Source organism: Falco punctatus, assembly GCF_963210335.1.
Source record: "Falco punctatus genome assembly, chromosome: 4".
Classification (NCBI taxonomy): Eukaryota; Metazoa; Chordata; class Aves; order Falconiformes; family Falconidae; genus Falco; species Falco punctatus.
Window position 1 is genome coordinate 49,136,995 of NC_137583.1, and position 18,249 is coordinate 49,155,243.

At 58.1% G+C, this 18,249-nt stretch overlaps 2 protein-coding genes across 3 annotated transcripts in view; one reads left to right on the forward strand and one right to left on the reverse strand.

Moving 5' to 3' along the window:
- LOC308061783 (fibrillin-2-like) overlaps nucleotides 1-12,918 on the forward strand; it is a 146,834-nt gene extending 133,916 nt beyond the window's left edge. The window contains exons 45-66 of the mRNA XM_080382221.1: nucleotides 463-588; nucleotides 1,069-1,194; nucleotides 1,431-1,547; nucleotides 1,803-1,931; nucleotides 2,554-2,673; nucleotides 3,038-3,163; nucleotides 3,250-3,402; nucleotides 3,845-3,910; nucleotides 4,194-4,319; nucleotides 4,562-4,681; nucleotides 5,151-5,273; nucleotides 5,562-5,693; nucleotides 6,295-6,420; nucleotides 6,653-6,859; nucleotides 7,061-7,186; nucleotides 8,326-8,448; nucleotides 9,109-9,225; nucleotides 9,489-9,617; nucleotides 10,243-10,362; nucleotides 10,831-11,062; nucleotides 11,591-11,759; nucleotides 12,533-12,918. Coding sequence (XP_080238347.1) covers nucleotides 463-588; nucleotides 1,069-1,194; nucleotides 1,431-1,547; nucleotides 1,803-1,931; nucleotides 2,554-2,673; nucleotides 3,038-3,163; nucleotides 3,250-3,402; nucleotides 3,845-3,910; nucleotides 4,194-4,319; nucleotides 4,562-4,681; nucleotides 5,151-5,273; nucleotides 5,562-5,693; nucleotides 6,295-6,420; nucleotides 6,653-6,859; nucleotides 7,061-7,186; nucleotides 8,326-8,448; nucleotides 9,109-9,225; nucleotides 9,489-9,617; nucleotides 10,243-10,362; nucleotides 10,831-11,062; nucleotides 11,591-11,759; nucleotides 12,533-12,907 — 3,188 coding nt within the window. The 3' untranslated portion in view covers nucleotides 12,908-12,918. The remainder of the gene's footprint in view (nucleotides 1-462; nucleotides 589-1,068; nucleotides 1,195-1,430; nucleotides 1,548-1,802; nucleotides 1,932-2,553; nucleotides 2,674-3,037; nucleotides 3,164-3,249; nucleotides 3,403-3,844; nucleotides 3,911-4,193; nucleotides 4,320-4,561; nucleotides 4,682-5,150; nucleotides 5,274-5,561; nucleotides 5,694-6,294; nucleotides 6,421-6,652; nucleotides 6,860-7,060; nucleotides 7,187-8,325; nucleotides 8,449-9,108; nucleotides 9,226-9,488; nucleotides 9,618-10,242; nucleotides 10,363-10,830; nucleotides 11,063-11,590; nucleotides 11,760-12,532) is intronic.
- A 1,883-nt stretch (nucleotides 12,919-14,801) lies between these two features.
- CTXN1 (cortexin 1) overlaps nucleotides 14,802-18,249 on the reverse strand; it is a 41,210-nt gene continuing 37,762 nt past the window's right edge. For both annotated transcript variants that reach the window (XM_080382338.1, XM_080382337.1), the window contains one exon: nucleotides 14,802-18,197. In XM_080382338.1, the coding sequence (XP_080238464.1) occupies nucleotides 17,777-18,064 (288 nt within the window). In that variant the 5' untranslated portion in view covers nucleotides 18,065-18,197 and the 3' untranslated portion in view covers nucleotides 14,802-17,776. The remainder of the gene's footprint in view (nucleotides 18,198-18,249) is intronic.

Genomic DNA, 18,249 nt, shown 5'->3' on the forward strand with positions numbered 1-18,249 from the left:
GGCAGCCAGGGCACCTGGGGGGCTCGCAGTGTGCCACTGGTGTCTCCCCGCCTCATGGGGCACCAGGGTGAGGGCTGGCAGCAGACATGGACAGAGTCTACGTGTTCTCAGCCTTCTTGAAATTGTCTTCCTTTTCCACATCAACGGTTGGACAAAACCTGCTGATTTTCATTCATGTTCCCACCTGGGTTTCCCTTCCTTGGTTTTTTGGAGGGGTCTTTCAGAAAAAGTTTGCAAATGTGAGTGGTTCAAAGTTTTGAGTTGTCACTAACATTCCCATTATTTTATTGCAAAGCAATAGAAAAGGGTTGAAAACTTCTTGAAAAAAGGTTGACCTTGATTGGAACAAGAGCTAAAATTCAGTTGACTCCATGAAGCCCCCCCAGCCCCCCCAGGATGACAGTGCCTGGTGAGCGCTTGGCGCTCTGCACCGTCAAGGTTTGCATCGCTGTCCTCCCACAGACATCGACGAGTGCAGCAGTGGGGAGAACCTCTGCCAGCGCAACGCCGACTGCATCAACATCCCGGGCAGTTACAGGTGCGAATGCTCCACTGGATACAAGCTGTCGCCCAGCGGAGCCTGCGTGGGTAAGATGGGAGCTCTTTGCTACCTATTCCAGAGACGCGCGCGAGGCGCTGCCGCCCCTGCCTGGCCTTGCCAGCTGGTCTTGCAGACCCCCATGTGTGCACCCAAGGGAAGACAGGGTGAAGGACATGCCAGTCCCACACATGGGTTCTTGGTCTGGGACCACGACCTGGCTGTGCTGTGGTTATGGGATATCTGTACTTTTGGAGTGATTCCCCAGGACCGTGGGCTCCTGGGGATGAGAAAAGGTCATTGTGACGTGCAGCTTTAGTCTGGCAGCTCAGGCCATTTTCTCCAATTAATTTTTTTTTTTTTTTTCTGATTGCAGTGCATAAATCTTGTTCTCTCTGAAGCCACCTCTCAGGAAACGGAGACCCCGTTCTGCTGCTCACGGACACAGCTTCCCACCCGCAGGCGGGGGTCTGCCCTTCCCATTAGCTCCATCCCTTCTGCTCACTAGCTCCCGCTTCGCTTTCTTTCAGGTCGCAACGAATGCCAGGAGATCCCCAACGTCTGCAGCCACGGGGACTGTGTTGACACCGAAGGCAGCTACGTCTGCATCTGCCACAACGGATTCAAGGCCACGGGGGAGCAGACCATGTGCATGGGTCAGTGTGACTGCCACAGCCCTGCCGGGAGTCAGATATCAGGATGGATGTGAGCTCTCTCCAGCACCCGCTGGGTAGTGCCAAGGACAGCCAAGGGCCACAGTGTCCCCTCGATCCCAGGCTGCCCCTGCGAGCCACAGGGGTCTCGTGCAGCTGCCTGGACCCTGCCTGCACACCCAAGGCAGCGGCGCTCAGCTGGCTCAGGCCCTGAATCGGCTGTGACCTTCTCTCTGCAGATATTGACGAGTGTGACCGACAGCCCTGTGGAAATGGGACCTGCAAGAACACAGTCGGCTCCTACAACTGCCTCTGCTTCCCCGGCTTCGAGCTGACACACAATAACGACTGCATGGGTGAGCTGCATCAAACGCCGACCGCGTGGACCACCGGCTGGGGTCAACGCGGCAGCAGCTGCGGGGTATGGGGTGGCACACAGTGGCATACAGGGGATCAGCTTTGGGTGTCAGCCGGCAGCAGCTGTAGGAGTGACCTCTGGGTGTCACCCGGCTGTGGCTGTGTGTGTCAGAGGTGTGGGGCTGGCTGAGGTGGCACGCTGACACGTGCTATGCAGTTCTCTTCCCGTTGTGCTTATCATTTCCCTCCCACAGACATTGATGAGTGTTCATCCCTGGTGGGGCAGGTGTGTCGAAACGGCCAGTGCATCAACAGCATCGGCTCCTTCCAGTGCTTGTGCCAAGAGGGGTATGACCGGACCCCTGATGGGAAGAACTGTGTAGGTGAGTGTCCGGGCAGCAGGCTGGCCCTTCTCTGTGGGTTGAGCTATATGTTGGCGTGGCTGGCACTGTGCAGTGCTGTGAGATGTGGTCCCCAGGCTGATCCCATCAGAGGCCACTGAGCAGTGGACTCTCCAGAACCTATCCCAAGGCCCCAGGTCCTCTGGAGACAAAGGCTTGTCATTTGACTGCCCATGGAGAGCTGGATTGAGCCCCACTCTGCCTGCATCTCCCTCTCAGCAATGCAGGGAACAGTCAAGCCAGTCCCCTTTCCATGTGCTGGGACCTGCAGGCAGTGAGGAGAAATGTCCTGCTGATACCCCTAAAGCACGCAGAGTTGTACCGGGGCTGCCTTGGGAACCATCCTGCAGGCAGGGGCTGTGGGGGCAGATGGGCATATCGTGCTCTGCTTACTCGTGTCCACCGCAGCCTCCTGCAGGGCTGAGTCCATATTCCCAGGGTCCACAAGGCAGAGCATCCTGGAAAATTATCTGCTTCCTTTGCAACTTCTGGGCAAAGCCGGGTGCAGCTGCACGTGGGGCACGGGTGCAGTAAGGTACCCTGCATGCAAGTCCTCCGAGCTGAGCACGGACACTATCACTGTTTTTTTTCCCTGTCTCTGCAGACATCAATGAGTGCGTGAGCCTGCCTGGGACCTGCTCCCCGGGCACCTGCCAGAACCTGGAGGGCTCCTTCCGCTGCATCTGCCCCCCTGGGTACGAGGTGCAGAACGACAACTGCATCGGTAATGTTGCCTCTCCGCCTCCTCCATTTCCAGCACAGCCTGTGGTCCCCTCAGACTGTTCCCAGAACAACCATATTCTTCCTGAGAGGGCTGGGGCATACATCCCCCCACCCCCCCAAAGATCTTCCTGAAAGCAGCTGGGCACAGAGCAGGGCAAGGCCTGCTCCCATGATGGAGGAGGCTCATTGCTTTTGCTGTGCCCTGGCCTCTTTGTTGTCCCATTTTCCCTGAGGGTGGGTTAAGGGTTAGGGATGATGTTCTGCAGGTGTCAGAGCTCCCCAGACATCACAGCTTCAGCTGATTTAGTGCAATGAGGAAAGGAGTGACTTTTGGCTGCCCTGTAATGTATCCCTGGTGCTCCCAGATATCAACGAGTGTGAAGAGGAGCCCAACATCTGCCTTTTCGGGACATGCACCAATACCCCTGGCAGCTTCCAGTGTGTCTGCCCTCCAGGCTTTGTGCTGTCTGATAACGGCCGGCGGTGCTTTGGTGAGTGCCGCTCATCGCAGTGGGGAGGGGACCATAACCGTCCTGGCTGTCTGTGGTGACCTGTGCATTTCCCCATCCTCCTACAGATACTCGCCAGAGCTTCTGCTTCACTCGCTTTGACAACGGGAAGTGCTCAGTCCCCAAGGCCTTCAACACCACTAAGGCTCGGTGCTGCTGCAGCAAGATGCCAGGAGAAGGCTGGGGAGACCCCTGTGAGCTGTGCCCACAGGAGGGGAATGGTAGGTGTGCTGGGACCTGGCTCCACGGGAGAGATGGCTGCGTGTGTCTCCAATGTGCGCAGTGTGGGGAAGGGGTGCAGGTCAGGCAAGACAACCAGTGGTGCAAGCCATCCAGCAAAGTGGGCTCCTCCATCTGGAGGGTGCTGCCTTGAAACTGAGTAGCCCATGCTGGACGCCAGCACTCCTGGCCCTCCAGCAGCCACAGCCACATGTATTTCTGCTTTGGATCTGCTCTCAGTTCTCTGCAGGGCTTTAGATAAGGGCAAAAGCATCTTGGTGCCTCCAGATCCAAGGTGTTTTCCAGCCAGCCAGGGTTTTGTGGCCTCCCATGGGCAGTGAGCTGCCAAGCTCTCGGCCATGCTCTAGAAGCCTCCAAAGCACATTTCATCTTCTGACAGTAGAAGCACCTGTAAGCACATCAAACGTCTCTGCTTTCTTCCAGTTGCCTTCCAGGAGCTGTGTCCATATGGCCATGGAGCCATCCCAGGCCCAGGTGACACCCGAGAAGGTACGGTCTGAGCTAGGGATGAGAAGATGCTTTGTGGGAGGGTTGCCTAGAAGCAACCAAACGCAGGCTGTCTGGGGAGCAGGGCTGAATCCTGGTGGCAGGAGGGGGGCACACAGGACTGGGTGCCCTCCCAGGCTCACGGTCTCTGCCTGCGCACCAAAGGTTCAGCCCCCAGCTCCGGAGAGGGAGTATCTGAGATGGGGGGTCTGCAGTCCCCGAGAGGACAAGGCTGTTTCTGGCTACAGGCTGACAGGAGGTTTCATTGCCTTGGTTTCCCTTCTAGACGTTAACGAATGCTCGGAGAACCTGGGTGTCTGCATAAACGGGGCTTGCATTAACACCGACGGGTCCTTCCGCTGTGAGTGCCCCTTCGGGTACAACCTGGACTACACAGGGGTCAACTGCGTGGGTAAGGGTCTGCGCAGGGACCACCCGCTCGCTCTTACTCTTAACCTCCTCATGTCAGAGGCTACAAGCGTATGGGGGGGGGGGGGGGTGGGGGGGTGGAGAACCCACCTGCCTCTCCCCTGTCCCTTTGCCTTTTACCCCTGGCTCCTGGCTTTGCTGGCGTGAGCGCTCTGGCTGCAAGAAGAGGCCAGCCCGCGCCTCCCCCCCCAGCTCACCCACTAACGGGGTCCCGGCTTCCTCCAGATACCGACGAGTGCTCCATTGGCAACCCCTGTGGGAACGGCACCTGCACCAACGTGGTGGGAGGCTTCGAGTGTGCCTGTGATGAGGGCTTTGAGCCAGGTCCCATGATGACATGTGAAGGTAACGCAGCTGTGGGACAGTCCCTTCACCCTCATTGCATACTGGACTGTGCTGGTGGCCCCACTGGGTCACTGCTGGTGAGCAGCACTCGGGTCAGCCTCCAATGGACAGTGCAGAAAAGCTGGCTGGGGCTCTTCTCCACATCAGTGTGTACATCAGCACTGGTGCCCTTCGGCTTCCTTTGAGGCTGAAGACCAGGAGGAGGCCTGGAGACCTGCCTAAATGCAGGAGCTGCCTCACCACGGAGCCAGGACCCTGTCCCATCAAAGCTGCTGAGACACCAGGTGTCTGTCCCACTCTGCAACTGAAGACCATGACAGGAGGCCTTGGTGGAACAGAATTCTCATGAGATGAATGCACGGGGAGGGGGGGACACTCCTGTGTCAGTGGGGGGGGTTCCACCACTGTTACTGCCCAGCTGACTGCTGAGAGCACAGGGTCAAGCCCCCTCCTCTCTCTCGCCTCCCAGATATCAACGAATGCGCGCTGAATCCCCTGCTCTGCGCCTTCCGCTGCATCAACACCTTTGGCTCCTATGAGTGCACCTGCCCATCTGGATACGCCCTCCGAGAAGACAGAAGAATGTGCAGAGGTAAAATCCCCTTCTGCACCCACCGGGGAGCCCCCACACTCTCCCCAGCCCCCTGCCCTTAGCCGGTCCCTGGTGCTGTACAGCGAGGAGACAGGACTTCTGAGCTGGCATCTCTGGGCTTGCACTCGCCCTCCCCTCCCGGGGTGCCCGTGCGGTGTGCCAGCCAGCCTGGGCCAAGGCAGGAGGGGTGGTGGAGCAGTGCAGATGTGAGTGCTCAGTTCTTAGTTGCCCCCACAGTGCCATGGAGCTGGCAGGTTGGACGTGGTCTCATGAGGTTCTTGGTTGCAGATCTGGATGAGTGTGCAGAGGGGCTGCACGACTGTGAGTCTCGAGGGATGCTGTGCAAGAATCTCATTGGGACCTTCATGTGCATCTGCCCACCAGGAATGCAGCGTCGGCCCGATGGCGAGGGTTGCACAGGTACCAAGGGACAGGCTGGGAGGGATTCCTAGCGGGGCTGGAGACCATCCTCCTCTAGGTATCGTCCGTGTAGCTTTATTTTACATCCTTCTGTCAAAACAGCTCCTCCCCAGGGTTTCCCATATGTCAGAACTCCCTGTATGTCCTACTAGGTGCCTGCAGACACAAAACCCCTGTTCATCCCTGGACCCACAGGTCTACGCAGTTCCAGCACAGGGTGACACAGCATTAGGCTATGTGTCCTTTCTGTTGTGTCTTTCCATGTCCGTGTCAAGCTTCTTTGCACCGAGCTGCTTTTGCAAGGGCCAGCAGTGGGCAGCCCAGACCTGCACAGTATGGGGCACAGCAGGGAGGTGGAGCGAGCCCAGCTCCGATCCCAGCCTGGCAGCTTGGCCACTTGCAGGTGGAGAATGTGCAAACCAGGGGAGCCGGGTACTGAGCCACTGGGCAGGTGGATGTGTCCCTCACCTGCCTAAGGATGTGGAAATTGTCCTTGAGAACTATGTGACAGTGTTGCAGACGGAGTGGTAGTGCTGGGGACTCATGGAAAGCTGAAATTTGTCCTGTGCCTCACAACCCTTTGTGGTTCCTTCTTTCCTAGATGAGAACGAGTGTCGCACCAAGCCCGGAATCTGCCCCAACGGCCGCTGCATCAACACGGTGGGAAGTTACCGCTGTGACTGCAATGAAGGTTTTGAAGTCAGCCCCTCTGGCACAGAGTGTATTGGTAATCACCAAGTCCTGGTGGGTCTTGAGCAGCCCCTCTTTAGTAGCAGATGATGCTTTTCAAGTGTTTCAGGGTTTCCAAATAGAGAGGATGTTGGAGCATCACCTGTACCTTTAGCATTATTCAAACCACACTACCCTCCGTGCTGGAACTGGCACAGGCTGGACAGATTCTCCCTGATGCTGACACTGGCTCAAATCCTGAACTTGTGTTCTCGCTCTCTCCTGTCCAGACACCCGCCAGGGATTCTGCTTCACTGAAGTACTGCAAACCATGTGCCAGATGTCCTCCACCAACCGCAACCTGGTCACCAAATCCGAGTGCTGCTGCAACAGCGGGCGCAGCTGGGGCCCCCAGTGTGAACTCTGTCCCCTCCCTGGAACCGCCCAGTACAAGAAAATGTGTCCTCATGGGCCGGGGTACTCCACTGACGGGAGAGGTGAGCTGGGGCCCGCATCACCTTCAGTGCAGAGGGGGGAAGCAGAGATGTGGGTACCTGTGGAATTCCCCCGGGACCTGGCTGGGACAGACCTACACAGTGCCTGGAGTGGACGAGAAGCCTGTGTGACACAGCCCCGGCGCGGGAGCAGGGGGGCAGGGGCAGCGCTGGCAATAACAGGTCCTTCCCTCCCTCCCGCAGACATCGATGAGTGCAAGGTGCTGCCCAACCTCTGCAGGAACGGACAGTGCATCAACAGCATCGGCTCCTTCCGCTGCCACTGCAGGCTGGGCTACACCGCCGATATCACGGGCACCGCCTGCGTGGGTGAGTCGGGAGGGGGACACCCGTGTCTCTGGGCAGCCCTTGGCCTTGGCAGGCTTCCACTCCTTCTAAGCATGCAAAGAGAGGGTCCTGGGACCCCCACCTGGGACCTGCCCTCTGCCCTCCCCTCCGGCCATGCTGTCCTGCATATCCGTAGCAGGGCTCTGGACACTTTGCCCTATTGCATGGTCTTCTAGACATCAAAGTCATCGCTCTGTGTTGTTTAACTCCTTAAAAGTGAGGCTTCCTGTCTTCTCCCTCTGACCCCAGGAGTCACAGGGACTGGCAAGGAGTGAGACCCAGAGATGAGCAGCCAAGCCTTGCGTTGGCAGGGCAGCTGGTTCTAGCCAGCCTGAGCGCCACGTTGGGAATCCAGATGTTGACATAAAAGGCACCCCTGGAATCACAGCTGCAGGCATCTGGGGAAATACTGAAGGCACTGAGGATGTGCTGTACTTCCAGTACTGAGATGGTGTTCAAGACGATGCCAGCAGCTGCATGTCCTAGACACTGGGTGGAAAAGAAGCCTTGGCCCCCAGAAACCAAGCACTGTGCCTAGGAGTAGAGCAGAAATGACCCTGAGCACCTGGGCAGGATTCCTCTCTAGATATCCTTGCTCTTTCTCCAGTTTTGTGCCCTCCAGCCTGGCTCAAAAATACAGGCTTTGTCAGAGCCATTGCTGCTACTCCCTGCTGGGCAGAGGAGACAAAGCTCCAGAAGTTCAGGGCTGGCCCCGTCACTGATGTTCCCAGTACTCAGGAGGAGCATCTACCCATCTCTTCAGCTGGGAAGGGGCTGGGAAAGATGTCACACAAGATCCCACATCTGAGCAGGGTGGTGTTTTGGCTCTTTTCCTGCAGGAGATCTCTTGGATCTGTTGTGCTGGCTCAAACGAGGTGCTCCCTTAAAGCCCTTGTCTCTGCTCTCCTGCTTCCCGGAAAGTGGAAAAGATGCATTTATTTGGGGCAGGGAGTGCCAGAATCCACAGGGCCATCTGAGCACTTGGCTGTGTGGGGCCACGAAACCTGGGATCACCTTGTATTCAGGAGCCCCTTGGTAGAATGAATGGTCCGAGGGGTGCTGGGGACCCCATCCAGCAGCACCACCTGTGAATGCTCATGTGTCTCATCTCTCGAGTCTAGATTTGGATGAGTGTAACCAGTCCCCTAAGCCGTGTAACTTCATCTGCAAGAACACAGAAGGCAGCTACCAGTGCTCCTGCCCCCGAGGGTACATTCTGCAAGAAGATGGGAAGATCTGCAAAGGTATTCACCCAGGAGAAGGCAGCAGAGACCTTGCCTCATCTCTGGCAGCAGGAAGGGTGGCAAGAGCTGGTAACACGGGACAGGACAGCCAGTTCAGCCACGGGACAAGGCTAGGCATGGAAAGAGGTGCCGTGCTGGACCCTCATGGAGTGATGCATTAGGGTTTCATCCTTCCACAGACACTCCTGTCTCATCAGGGGAAAAAAAAATATTCCGTGCCCTTTCCTACAGCCTGCACAGCATTTCTCAAGCTGTGCTGAGCTCCAGGGGCTGCATGTCCCCAACAAATGGGCTTTGTGTGTCGGAGTCACTGTCAGGCTTTGCCCATCTCCCACAACACCAGTGTGTCAGGCTGCGAGGAGGGTGGCCTGAGGGTCTGGGTGAGTCTGGGGTCTGTGGATTACAGCAGAGGCAGAGAAAAGTCTCTGTGCCTCCCAAATGTGTCTGTATATGAGCAGCAGCTGAGGTGGGGAGAGGCTCCCGGGACTCGTTAGTCTCACGTAAGAATTTGAGGGGTGTCGTCGCTGAGGCTGGTCCGTGCAGTCCTGGTCTGTCCAGGACCGCTGTGTGTCACCATGTACACGTAAGTGCCACAGACTCAGACCCAAAAGATACCTCAGTAAGATAAATTGAGACATGTTCTTCTGCTTGTCACTTTAGACTTGGATGAATGTTCCACCAAGCAGCACAACTGCCAGTTCCTCTGTGTGAACATTATCGGAGGGTTCAACTGCAAATGTCCCCCAGGCTTCACTCAGCACCACTCATCCTGCATTGGTGAGTAGAGGCATTGGCTGCCCTGCTGTACAGCACCAGCGAGGACCCCGCGGGTCAGCTTTAAGCCCAGAAGAGCCTTTCCAGCCGCCCAGCCCTGGCCGCAGAGCACTGCCCCGCTCCAGTCAGCCTGGGGCTGTGTGTCTGATTTGGCTGGATGCGGCTCAGCCGGGGCTGAGCTCAGTGATGCGAGGTAGCTGTCTGCAAAGCTGCACGCAGCCACGTCGCTGGGGATGGAGTTGCAAGCGGCTGCTGGTGTTTTGCAGACAATAACGAGTGCACGGCTCAGCCCTCTCTGTGCGGAGCCAAAGGACAGTGTCTGAACACGCCAGGCAGCTACAACTGCGAGTGCCAGAAAGGATTCTCCTTGGACAGCTCTGGTGTCAACTGTGAAGGTGGGTCTGTGTCTCTGGGGCTTTGACAGGCACGTGTTCCACGTGGAAGAGTTCCCAGTTCACTCACGGTCTCTAAGGCAGCTCAGTCCAGCCAAGAAGGGACTAATCCTTACTGTGGGGCACCAGAAACCCACAGGGGAGCCGCAGTGCATAGGAGAGGTCAGTGCCTGACCTGCCTGGAGAAACGCTGGCTCTGGGACAAGCAGATGAAGGTCTCGGTGCTGCAACCGCAGCAGCCAAGGCTGGGAAAGGAGCGGGTCTGTGCCTCATCAGGGCAGATCTCATGCCGGCCAACACTCACCACGCGCTAAGCTAAAGGGAAAAAAGCCCGTGTTCAGCGCAGGCAGCCTGGAGCAGAGTGGTAACGATCCGGGCCAGACCTTCCATCAAAAAACCGTCCAGGCAGGGGCTGCAAGGGGATGGAGGTGGGCCTTGGGGCGGAGGGTGTTATTCAGTTCCAAGCTGCAGAGACATAATTAGGCAGAAAAACTGCCCACCCCCACAAGCGCCCTCAAGGGTGCTGGCTGCCAGGCCCGTGCCATGTGCGCGTGGTCCCTGTGCACCCGGCGCTGCCCACGAGACAGGGAGCGGTTCTCTCACCGCTGCCTGTGTTACATTGCTGCAGATGTGGATGAGTGTGATGGAAACCATCGGTGCCAGCATGGCTGCCAGAACGTGCTCGGAGGCTACCGCTGCGGCTGTCCGCAGGGCTACGTGCAGCACTACCAGTGGAATCAGTGCGTGGGTGAGTGTGGGGTGGGGGGAAGAGGGCGGCTAAGCTCTAAGTCCCTCTCCAGACACCCCTGGCCACCTCTGACGCTGCATTCTGGGTTCATCTCTGCTAACCCAGCGCTGATCTTCCTGCCCTGTCCCAGAGACAGACCGTGCCCGTGCCCAGGAACGGTGCCCCTGCCCGGCCTGGCACTGCCCTGGGTTGTCCCCGCAGCAGGGAGTGTCAGGAAGCTGCTCTGCAGAGGGATGAGCTCCCAGTGCTCCTGACACCAGCAGCTCCCTGCCTTGCAGGAAGATAAAACAAAAAAAATCAAGGCAGTCCTTCAGGGACCTGCATGGGATGAGGTCTCGGGAGAGGGGAGCCGCCAGCTCAGCGGTGGCCGTGGGCAGGTTTCCTTGGCCGTGTGGCGTGGGGTGTGCCAGCGGCACCCGCGCTGCCTTCCACTAAGCTTCTGACTCGTTCTGCTGTCTTTGGGTGCAGATGAAAACGAGTGCTCCAGCCCCACCGCCTGCGGCTCTGCATCCTGCTACAACACTCTGGGAAGCTTCAAGTGCGTCTGCCCATCTGGCTTTGATTTTGACCAAGCCTTCGGCGGGTGCCAGGACGTGGATGAATGCTCAGCAGGCGGCAGCCCCTGCAGTTACGGCTGCTCCAACACCGACGGAGGCTACCTCTGCGGCTGTCCTGGCGGCTACTTCCGAGCAGGACAAGGGTAAGAGAGCAGCCAGCAGGTCCCCACAGGCTCCTGTACGTTCCTGGGGATACTGCAGGCTGCCGAGTGCATGGTGCCCCCAGGCAGGATCCATCGCCACACTTCTGCTCTCTGCCACTGGCACAATTTGAAGGAGCCCGAGGCGCTCCCCTTGCTACATGAGTCCTCAGCTTGTCCATGCCAGACTACCTCACCCACCAGAGGATCCTCATACAAATGTGCATCTCCTCTCCCATTTCACCAATGCAGTGACTAGTGCAGCTGCTAGCACTGTAGCAGATGCCCTGCAGACCCACCTAGCCCAGGATGAGGCAGATTAAACCTACTGGCCACATCTAAATGAGACGTAGCGCGATCTCTCTCAGGCGTGTCCTGTGTACAAGTCTTCCTGCACAAGCCATGTCTTCCACCCAGGCATGATCCTTCTTGAGTTTCTGGGTGCCACATGGAGAAGCTGTGAGGGCAACGGTAAGATTTCCTTCTTGAAGCGTGAATCTGACATGGGTCTGTCTGATCTTCTGCCACCAGACACTGTATTTCTGGTTTGGGTTTTGGGAAAGGTTCCTACCTTCCTGCCCCACAAGAAGAGGATGAAGACAACCTGCTCTCCCCTGAAACCTGCTATGAGTGCAAGATAAATGGCTACCCCAAGAGGGGTCGGCAGCGGCGCAGTGTCAATGGCACTGTGAAGCACCAGGTAAGAAACCCATGGCATCCTGGATGGGGTGGACGGAGCAAGTCAGGAGCTGGGTCACTTGGGGGATAGCTGCCTGGGGTGGTTCCCGTGTGTGTGCCCACTCCTGTGGGGCTGCCTCAGTCCAGGCAGAGATAGCAGCTCACTCGGTACCTGCCCATGCTGGGTGCTTGGGTGTTTGTGGGTGCCACTGAGTTCAGAAGTCCTGCAGGAACGGAAGGTCTTTCACAAAACCTTAGAGAAGGTCAGGACAATCTTAAGTGACACACTTGTGTGGTTTGCCCACAAACGTTTGGAGGTATGTGCAACCAAGAGGTAAAGGACATGTGTCATTGCAAGGGGAGCTGACGGGGGAGCAATTCCCATAGGACCATGGGGGACGGTCAGCACTTGCTGTCTGACTCCAGGCTGAACCTGTCACTATCAACACGGGTTATTCCTTGGAGGGAAGTTCTGGCCTCTGTGCAGGGCTCCTCCAAGAAGTTCACAGGCCTGATAAAGACAGATTGGACTAGGAGGTCACTATGGGCCCTTCAGGCCTTGGGAGGAAAATGCCTCTGAAGTTAGTGGTTCTTCCCCTGAGGATGAGGGACTGTGCTTGCTGGTTCAGTCTGCAACACGTCAACAGGAGAGCAAGGGCCACAGGAGATGTAGCCGCTTCTCAGAGCTGTTCTGGGGTGGCCCGTGGGGCAGAACTCCTCTAAAGCGAGTCCTCCTTCACCTGGCCACGAGCTTTTCTTGGTATCTGTAAGTAACGCACCTGCTTCCTTTCAAAGGATCACACTGTGAACTTGGCCAGCATGGATGTGGACGCCCCTCTGTCCATGACGCTGAACCTCTCCGACCTGGCTCACAAGGAGCACATCCTGGAGCTCCTGCCAGCTGTGGAGCCCCTGGAGAACCGTGTGCGGTACCTGATCTCCCACGGGAATGAGGATGGCTACTTCCGCATCCACCAAAAGGAGGGGCTCAGCTACCTGCACCTCGGCCGCAAGAAAATAGTGCCTGGCACCTACCTGCTGGAAATCGTGAGCGTGCCCCTGTACCGCAAGAGGGAACTGCAGAAACTAGAGGCCAAGAACCACCTCAACTACTTAGCAGGGGAGCTGGGCCAAGCACTGAGGATGAAGCTCCAGCTCCAGCTCTACTAACAGCCATGAGACACCCCCCCCCCCAGCCGCCAGTGCAGTCCTTAGCCTTGCCATCCACACCTGGGAACAGCTGCCTCCTCTGTCGCTGCACCCCCCGCCGCCGCCTCCTCCGCTGCACAGTACAACTGATGGGAAATGTCCCTCTGGGCTCAGCACCCACCTTGGCCACGCAGGGATGCTCCACTTCACGGGGTGCTTGAGCCAAGCCACACCGCCAACGAGCTCACAAAAGCTTTGCCAAGGGTTCAAACCCCGTTAGCAGGGACGCCCTGCTCTGCTCAGCTCCTGCCTGTCTCCTTTAACCAAGGTACTGTTCGTCCGAGCTGGCAAGGGCAGTGCCATGGGGAAGCCGCCTGTCCTTCATGGTCACAGGCCATACACCGCCCCCCCAGCCCTGGAAATGCGAGGGGGGGCTGGGGGCAGCTGTGGAAGGAGCTGTGGCACGGTGTGGTGTCAGTGCATTTCCCAACAGCTCTCGTTCCTCCTTTGCTTCTGCATTGTCACGGTGGTGCTGCAGGAACCATCCCACACCTACACTGGCTGTGCTCTGCCTTTCTCTGTCCTCTCCGTGTCCTCTGGTCCTTCTGGGCTCCTCTAACGGAAAAGGTCACCTCTGAGCACCGGGGCGGTGGGAGCTGCCCACGTTGCATGGCAGAGCAGCCAGCCCGGGGGACCACAGGCTCCTGCAGGGAACCGGGGCTTTTCACACCGCAGCACGCGGAACATGCCGGAGAGCTGGAGCTGGGAGGGCTTTCCCAGAGCTCCAGCAAGTCCAGGCGTTAAGGCGTCCTTCTGTAAGTAAGGAAGAGCTCCGGGGAAAAGCAGATAACGGCATTTTTGAATGTGGTTGGACAAACTAAACTAGCAGGAAAGATGTCACGAGTCTGGTTGGAGAGCATCTAGATGTTTCCCATGCCAGAGGGGATGGAGGGCTTGGCAGGGCGCGTGTGGCATGCTGCAGGGTTTCCTGGCCACCAGCCACGTGAGGGTTTGAAAATCCTGTGACACGTTTCCCACCAGCAGGAGCACCATGGGGATAAGGGGCGGGGAGTGTCTCTGCAGCCTGCCCCGAGGAAAGAGGCAGGGACAGCCAGAGCCTGGTTGTGCCCTCAGCGGTCAGAACTTCTGAAAACGGGGGCCACAAGTCACACCCCTCTGGATGTCACATACCTCTTGGTCAGTCCGAGGTGACAATCAAGACGGACAGTCTCCAGTTAATGCAGACAAACAAAATGCACTACAAAGAGTCTGGAAAATCTTAACTGTAAGTGAACGGAGGGCTCCCTGCTGCCTCCAGCAGCCTGTCCAGGTGGGCTTCTCTTCCCCCCTCAAGAGTGTACTTCACACGGCTGGTCTCTGCAATGCCATTTCCTAGTTTTGCATGAATCCGTTTCCAGTTCCACATCAGCCCTTCGTGGTGGCAGGGCAGCAAAGGTGCTAATCCACCCCAGTGACACTCACGACTACCTTACCCCCCCCCCCCCGAGGTGCTCCCAGCTTCCCGGAGCCGGTGCTGGTACCAAATCGTCAGCGATAGTGCACTGTATCATCCACCCTTCCATATTTATGTATAACCACCAAAGTTACGATTGCTTGTTGTTGTGAGGAGTGCATATTCCTGTAGCTTTTTTTTTTTTTTTTTTTTGGTACCTGGGGGGTGTTTTTTTTTCCTGGTACGCTGCCGCCGCATGGGGTGGGGGAAGTGTATGTATACTGTATTTGGGCTAATGTCAAACTTGAAAACTCTTCTGCATAACGCAGCTCCAGACTCTGGATTTTGCAAGAGTCCCAGAGCTTGTGACAGGATGGGTGGCCTGATGTTTGGGTTTGTTTTTGTTTTTTTATTATTATTTTGTTTTGGTTTGGTTTTCCAACAGGTGCTTTTTTAAAAAAAAAAAAATAATTAATAATAATAAATTAGCAGAGATGAGTTTGTGTGTGTGTGTTGAGCCAAAAGTCTCAAATGAAAAAGCTCAAGGTTTCCTTCATTCCTCTCTGGTGCGGTGTTGTTTTTGTTTTTTGGGTTTGTTTTTTTTTGTATTGACATTTCTTGCTGGTTGGTTTTTTTTGGGGAAGCGTTGAAACCCAAAACCTGTGCCCCCTTGTCCCGCACAGAGAGGTGGCTCTTTGTGGAATTCCTTTTTGTATCAGAAGCAACAGCAACAATAAAATTATTTTGGGTTAAGTGGTTCTGTGTCTTTCTCTGTGTCTGGGGGCTGTGCAGCACCGTGCCCACCTGCCGGGTCGAGGGATGATGGGGAGGCCACGGTGGGAGTGTGGCAGGACCCGTCCTCCCTCCAACACGGGGGGGCCCAGGCTGGTTCCCTCCCTGCCCTCCCCAGGGGCACAGCACCTTCTCCAGGAATGACCCCCCCCACCATGCATCTGGGAGGTCCCTCTGGATGCAGCCTCACCCAGTTCCACACGTCTCGGTACCTGTGGGGGCTCCAAATAAAAAAAGACAAAAATAAACCAACCAAAGCCTCAGAGCAGAAGGCAGGTGAGGAAGGAGGGACAGAGACATCAGCAAAGTCTCTCCTGATGCTTTGCTCCCTCCCAGCGAGGGGAGCGGGAGGCAAGTGGTGCCAGACAGCTGAGCGGAGCGATGCCACCGGCGGGCTGGCTGCACCCAGGCCAGCATCGCTGCCGGGCTGAGGAGAGGCTGCAGGGACAAGGACAGGGGTGAAAGGGGCACAGAGAGGGCTGGTGGAGAGGTCACAGGGGCAAAAACCTGCTGCTGCCACCACTTGCGCCACGCTCGCCCTGCCTGGTGCTGCGCTTAGGGAGGGCACTGCTGGTGCTGCGCTCACCCTGGGCTCCTGGCTCACCCCCTCGGAGGAGCAGCACCGCTCTGGCTGCTCGCTGGTGGTTTTGCTGGGCCGTGGCTGTGCCGAGCAGAGGTCGGGCAACGCGGGGCTTGGCCAGACTGTGGGGTGAATGGGGTGTGCGGGGTGGGCGATGCACGGCTCGGTCAGGGATCCTGCTGCGTGGCCAGGAGTCGGGGTCCAGCTGCTTGAGCCCAGCTCAAACCCCAGTTCCAGGCTGATACTCTCATTTTTAGCTCTTGGCCTTCCACTCCGGACGCAGAGCCATGTGCCACAAGAGGGCAGGCAGGGCTGCAGCATCCCTGAGCCTGGGAGGGAGCCCACTGCCTGCCTGGGTGGTGGGAGCGGGGGCGCTGCTGGGGACACACACACACTCATGCAGTGACCCGGGCAGAGGAAAATATGCTCCCATTGAGCTCAGGCAGCTGGAAACTGCCGCTCCAGCAGCTCCCTGCGCCCGGCGGTGGGTGCACGGAGTCAGAGTTGTGTGGGCCAGTGGTGCCAGAGGAGGTGCAGAAGCAGGGTGCTGGGCTGGGGTACCCACGTTCTGCAGCATCCAGCAGCCACCCAGCCTCTTCCTCCGTGCCAGTGCTCGTGTGACTCTCTGGACATGACCCACACCCACGCATCCAGAAGGTCCCTCTGGATGCAGCAGAACTTACCAGGTTGCTGCTCGTGTCGTGCAGACCCCAGCAGGATGCTCCTGCCCTGGGTCACCCATCCCCTGCAGAGCAGCTCCAGCTTGTACTGGGAGATGTGGGGTCTTGGCTCGGAGAGAGGGGGCAGCCCACCGTGGCCCGGGGGGAGCGGCCGGCACTCCTCTGGGTGCCTGACCAGACACGTCAAAGAGCAGAGGAAGAGCTGTGTGGGGTTAGCACAGTGCAGCTTTATTTCCATGGTGGGGAAAGAGGTTCTCCCCCACAGGCTCAAATCCCTCAGTACAAACCATCTTACTGGCCCGCTGCCCTTATCCACCATGGCTTCTGCTAGCCCTGTGGCTAGCTGCAGCACCCCTACTCAACAGGCATGGTTCCCGCAGAGGGGCAGGAGGACAGCCTTGCTTTCCCCCCGGCTACTTACACAGCCCTTCCGATACCCAGACGCAGGATGGCCAAGGACAGGCCAGCGACCCCCAGCGACCCCCTGGACATGGGGAGACCACCCTGATCCTGCTGGAGCAGGGTCTGGTCAGAGCGGGATACCAGTGGGAGGCTCCAGGCTTGGGCTGGCTGAGGAGCATCTCCCGAGTGTTGGGTGGGACCTGGGATCCCTCCTGGGATCCCAGCGGGGCCACCCAGGCAGGTCTGCGGGTCACTGCGTGGCTGCACCTCGCTCAGACCATTTCCACCAGTTGGGCAGGGACAGGTCACTACAGTGTGAAGCGGAGAGCAGGCTGCAGGGCTGGATGCCACAAGGGGGCTGCGCGTGGGGGGGTCTCCATCTCCCCCTCACTTGTGGGTGGGGGGAGCACTTGGGGCTGCCACACAGAGAGGAACAAAGCCAGCACTTGGGTCTGGTGCCTATAAACCCCCTGACAGACACAGCTCAGCTACAGGGACACACACACACGCACTGGGCCACGGGCAGCACTCCCCAGAGGACACAGACAAGGGCGATGTGGGGGGCAGGAGGAGGTGGGGGTCAAAGCTCTGGCCTGGCACCAGGCAGAGCCACCCAGACCAGGAGCCCCGAGGGCAGTGGCCGAGGGCAGGTCCCGCCATGCCCTGCCCCATCGCCTCCTGCCCCTCACCGCAGCACACGATGCTGCCCAGGGGCACGATGGGCAGCAGGGACCACACGGAGTCAGATCACCCCTCCAACACATCTCTCCAAGAGTCCTGCAGACTGCGAAGAGAACTGAAAAGTGCTTAGAAAAGAGAGAAACCCCTAGAAAACCCACCCCGGCCAAGAGCCTGATCTCACCTCCCTGCCCAGAGCATCCCTGCTGGCCCAGGGCAACACCACAGAGGAAGGGGGGGCCGGGGCCGGGGCCAGCTGGGGTGGGAGGCACACGGAGCACCCAGGCTCGCCCCATCCCTGCCCTCTACACCAAGGCGTAGTCAAACTGGCCCCTCTCCAACCCCTCCTTGTGGTCGGTCCAGGAGGAGGCGGGCATGCGGCTGTAGGGGTCCAGCAGGATGCGAAAGCAGCGCACCATCAGCATCACCAAGAAGACCAGGAGGAAGATGACAAAGGCAAAGACGGTTTTCTGCTCAGCATCCATACCCGCTGTGCCGGCTGGGTGCTCGACCAAGGAGGGGGAGAGCAGTTCATAATCCATCGTCGATGCATCATTCATGGCAGAGGCGAGGAGCGTGTGGGCAGGGCGCATTCGGCCGCCCCGAAGCCTGGGCAGCCAGCTTCAGCCTCCCGCTATGCCCGTGCACCCAGAGCACTGGTTACTCCATCGCCACCGGCACGGCTGCGCCGAGCTCAGGATTCGCTCCTGCCCAAGCCAAGAGCTCCTGGAAGGGAAAGCAGAGATTGTGAGGGAGGAGGAACAGCCATGGGCTACAG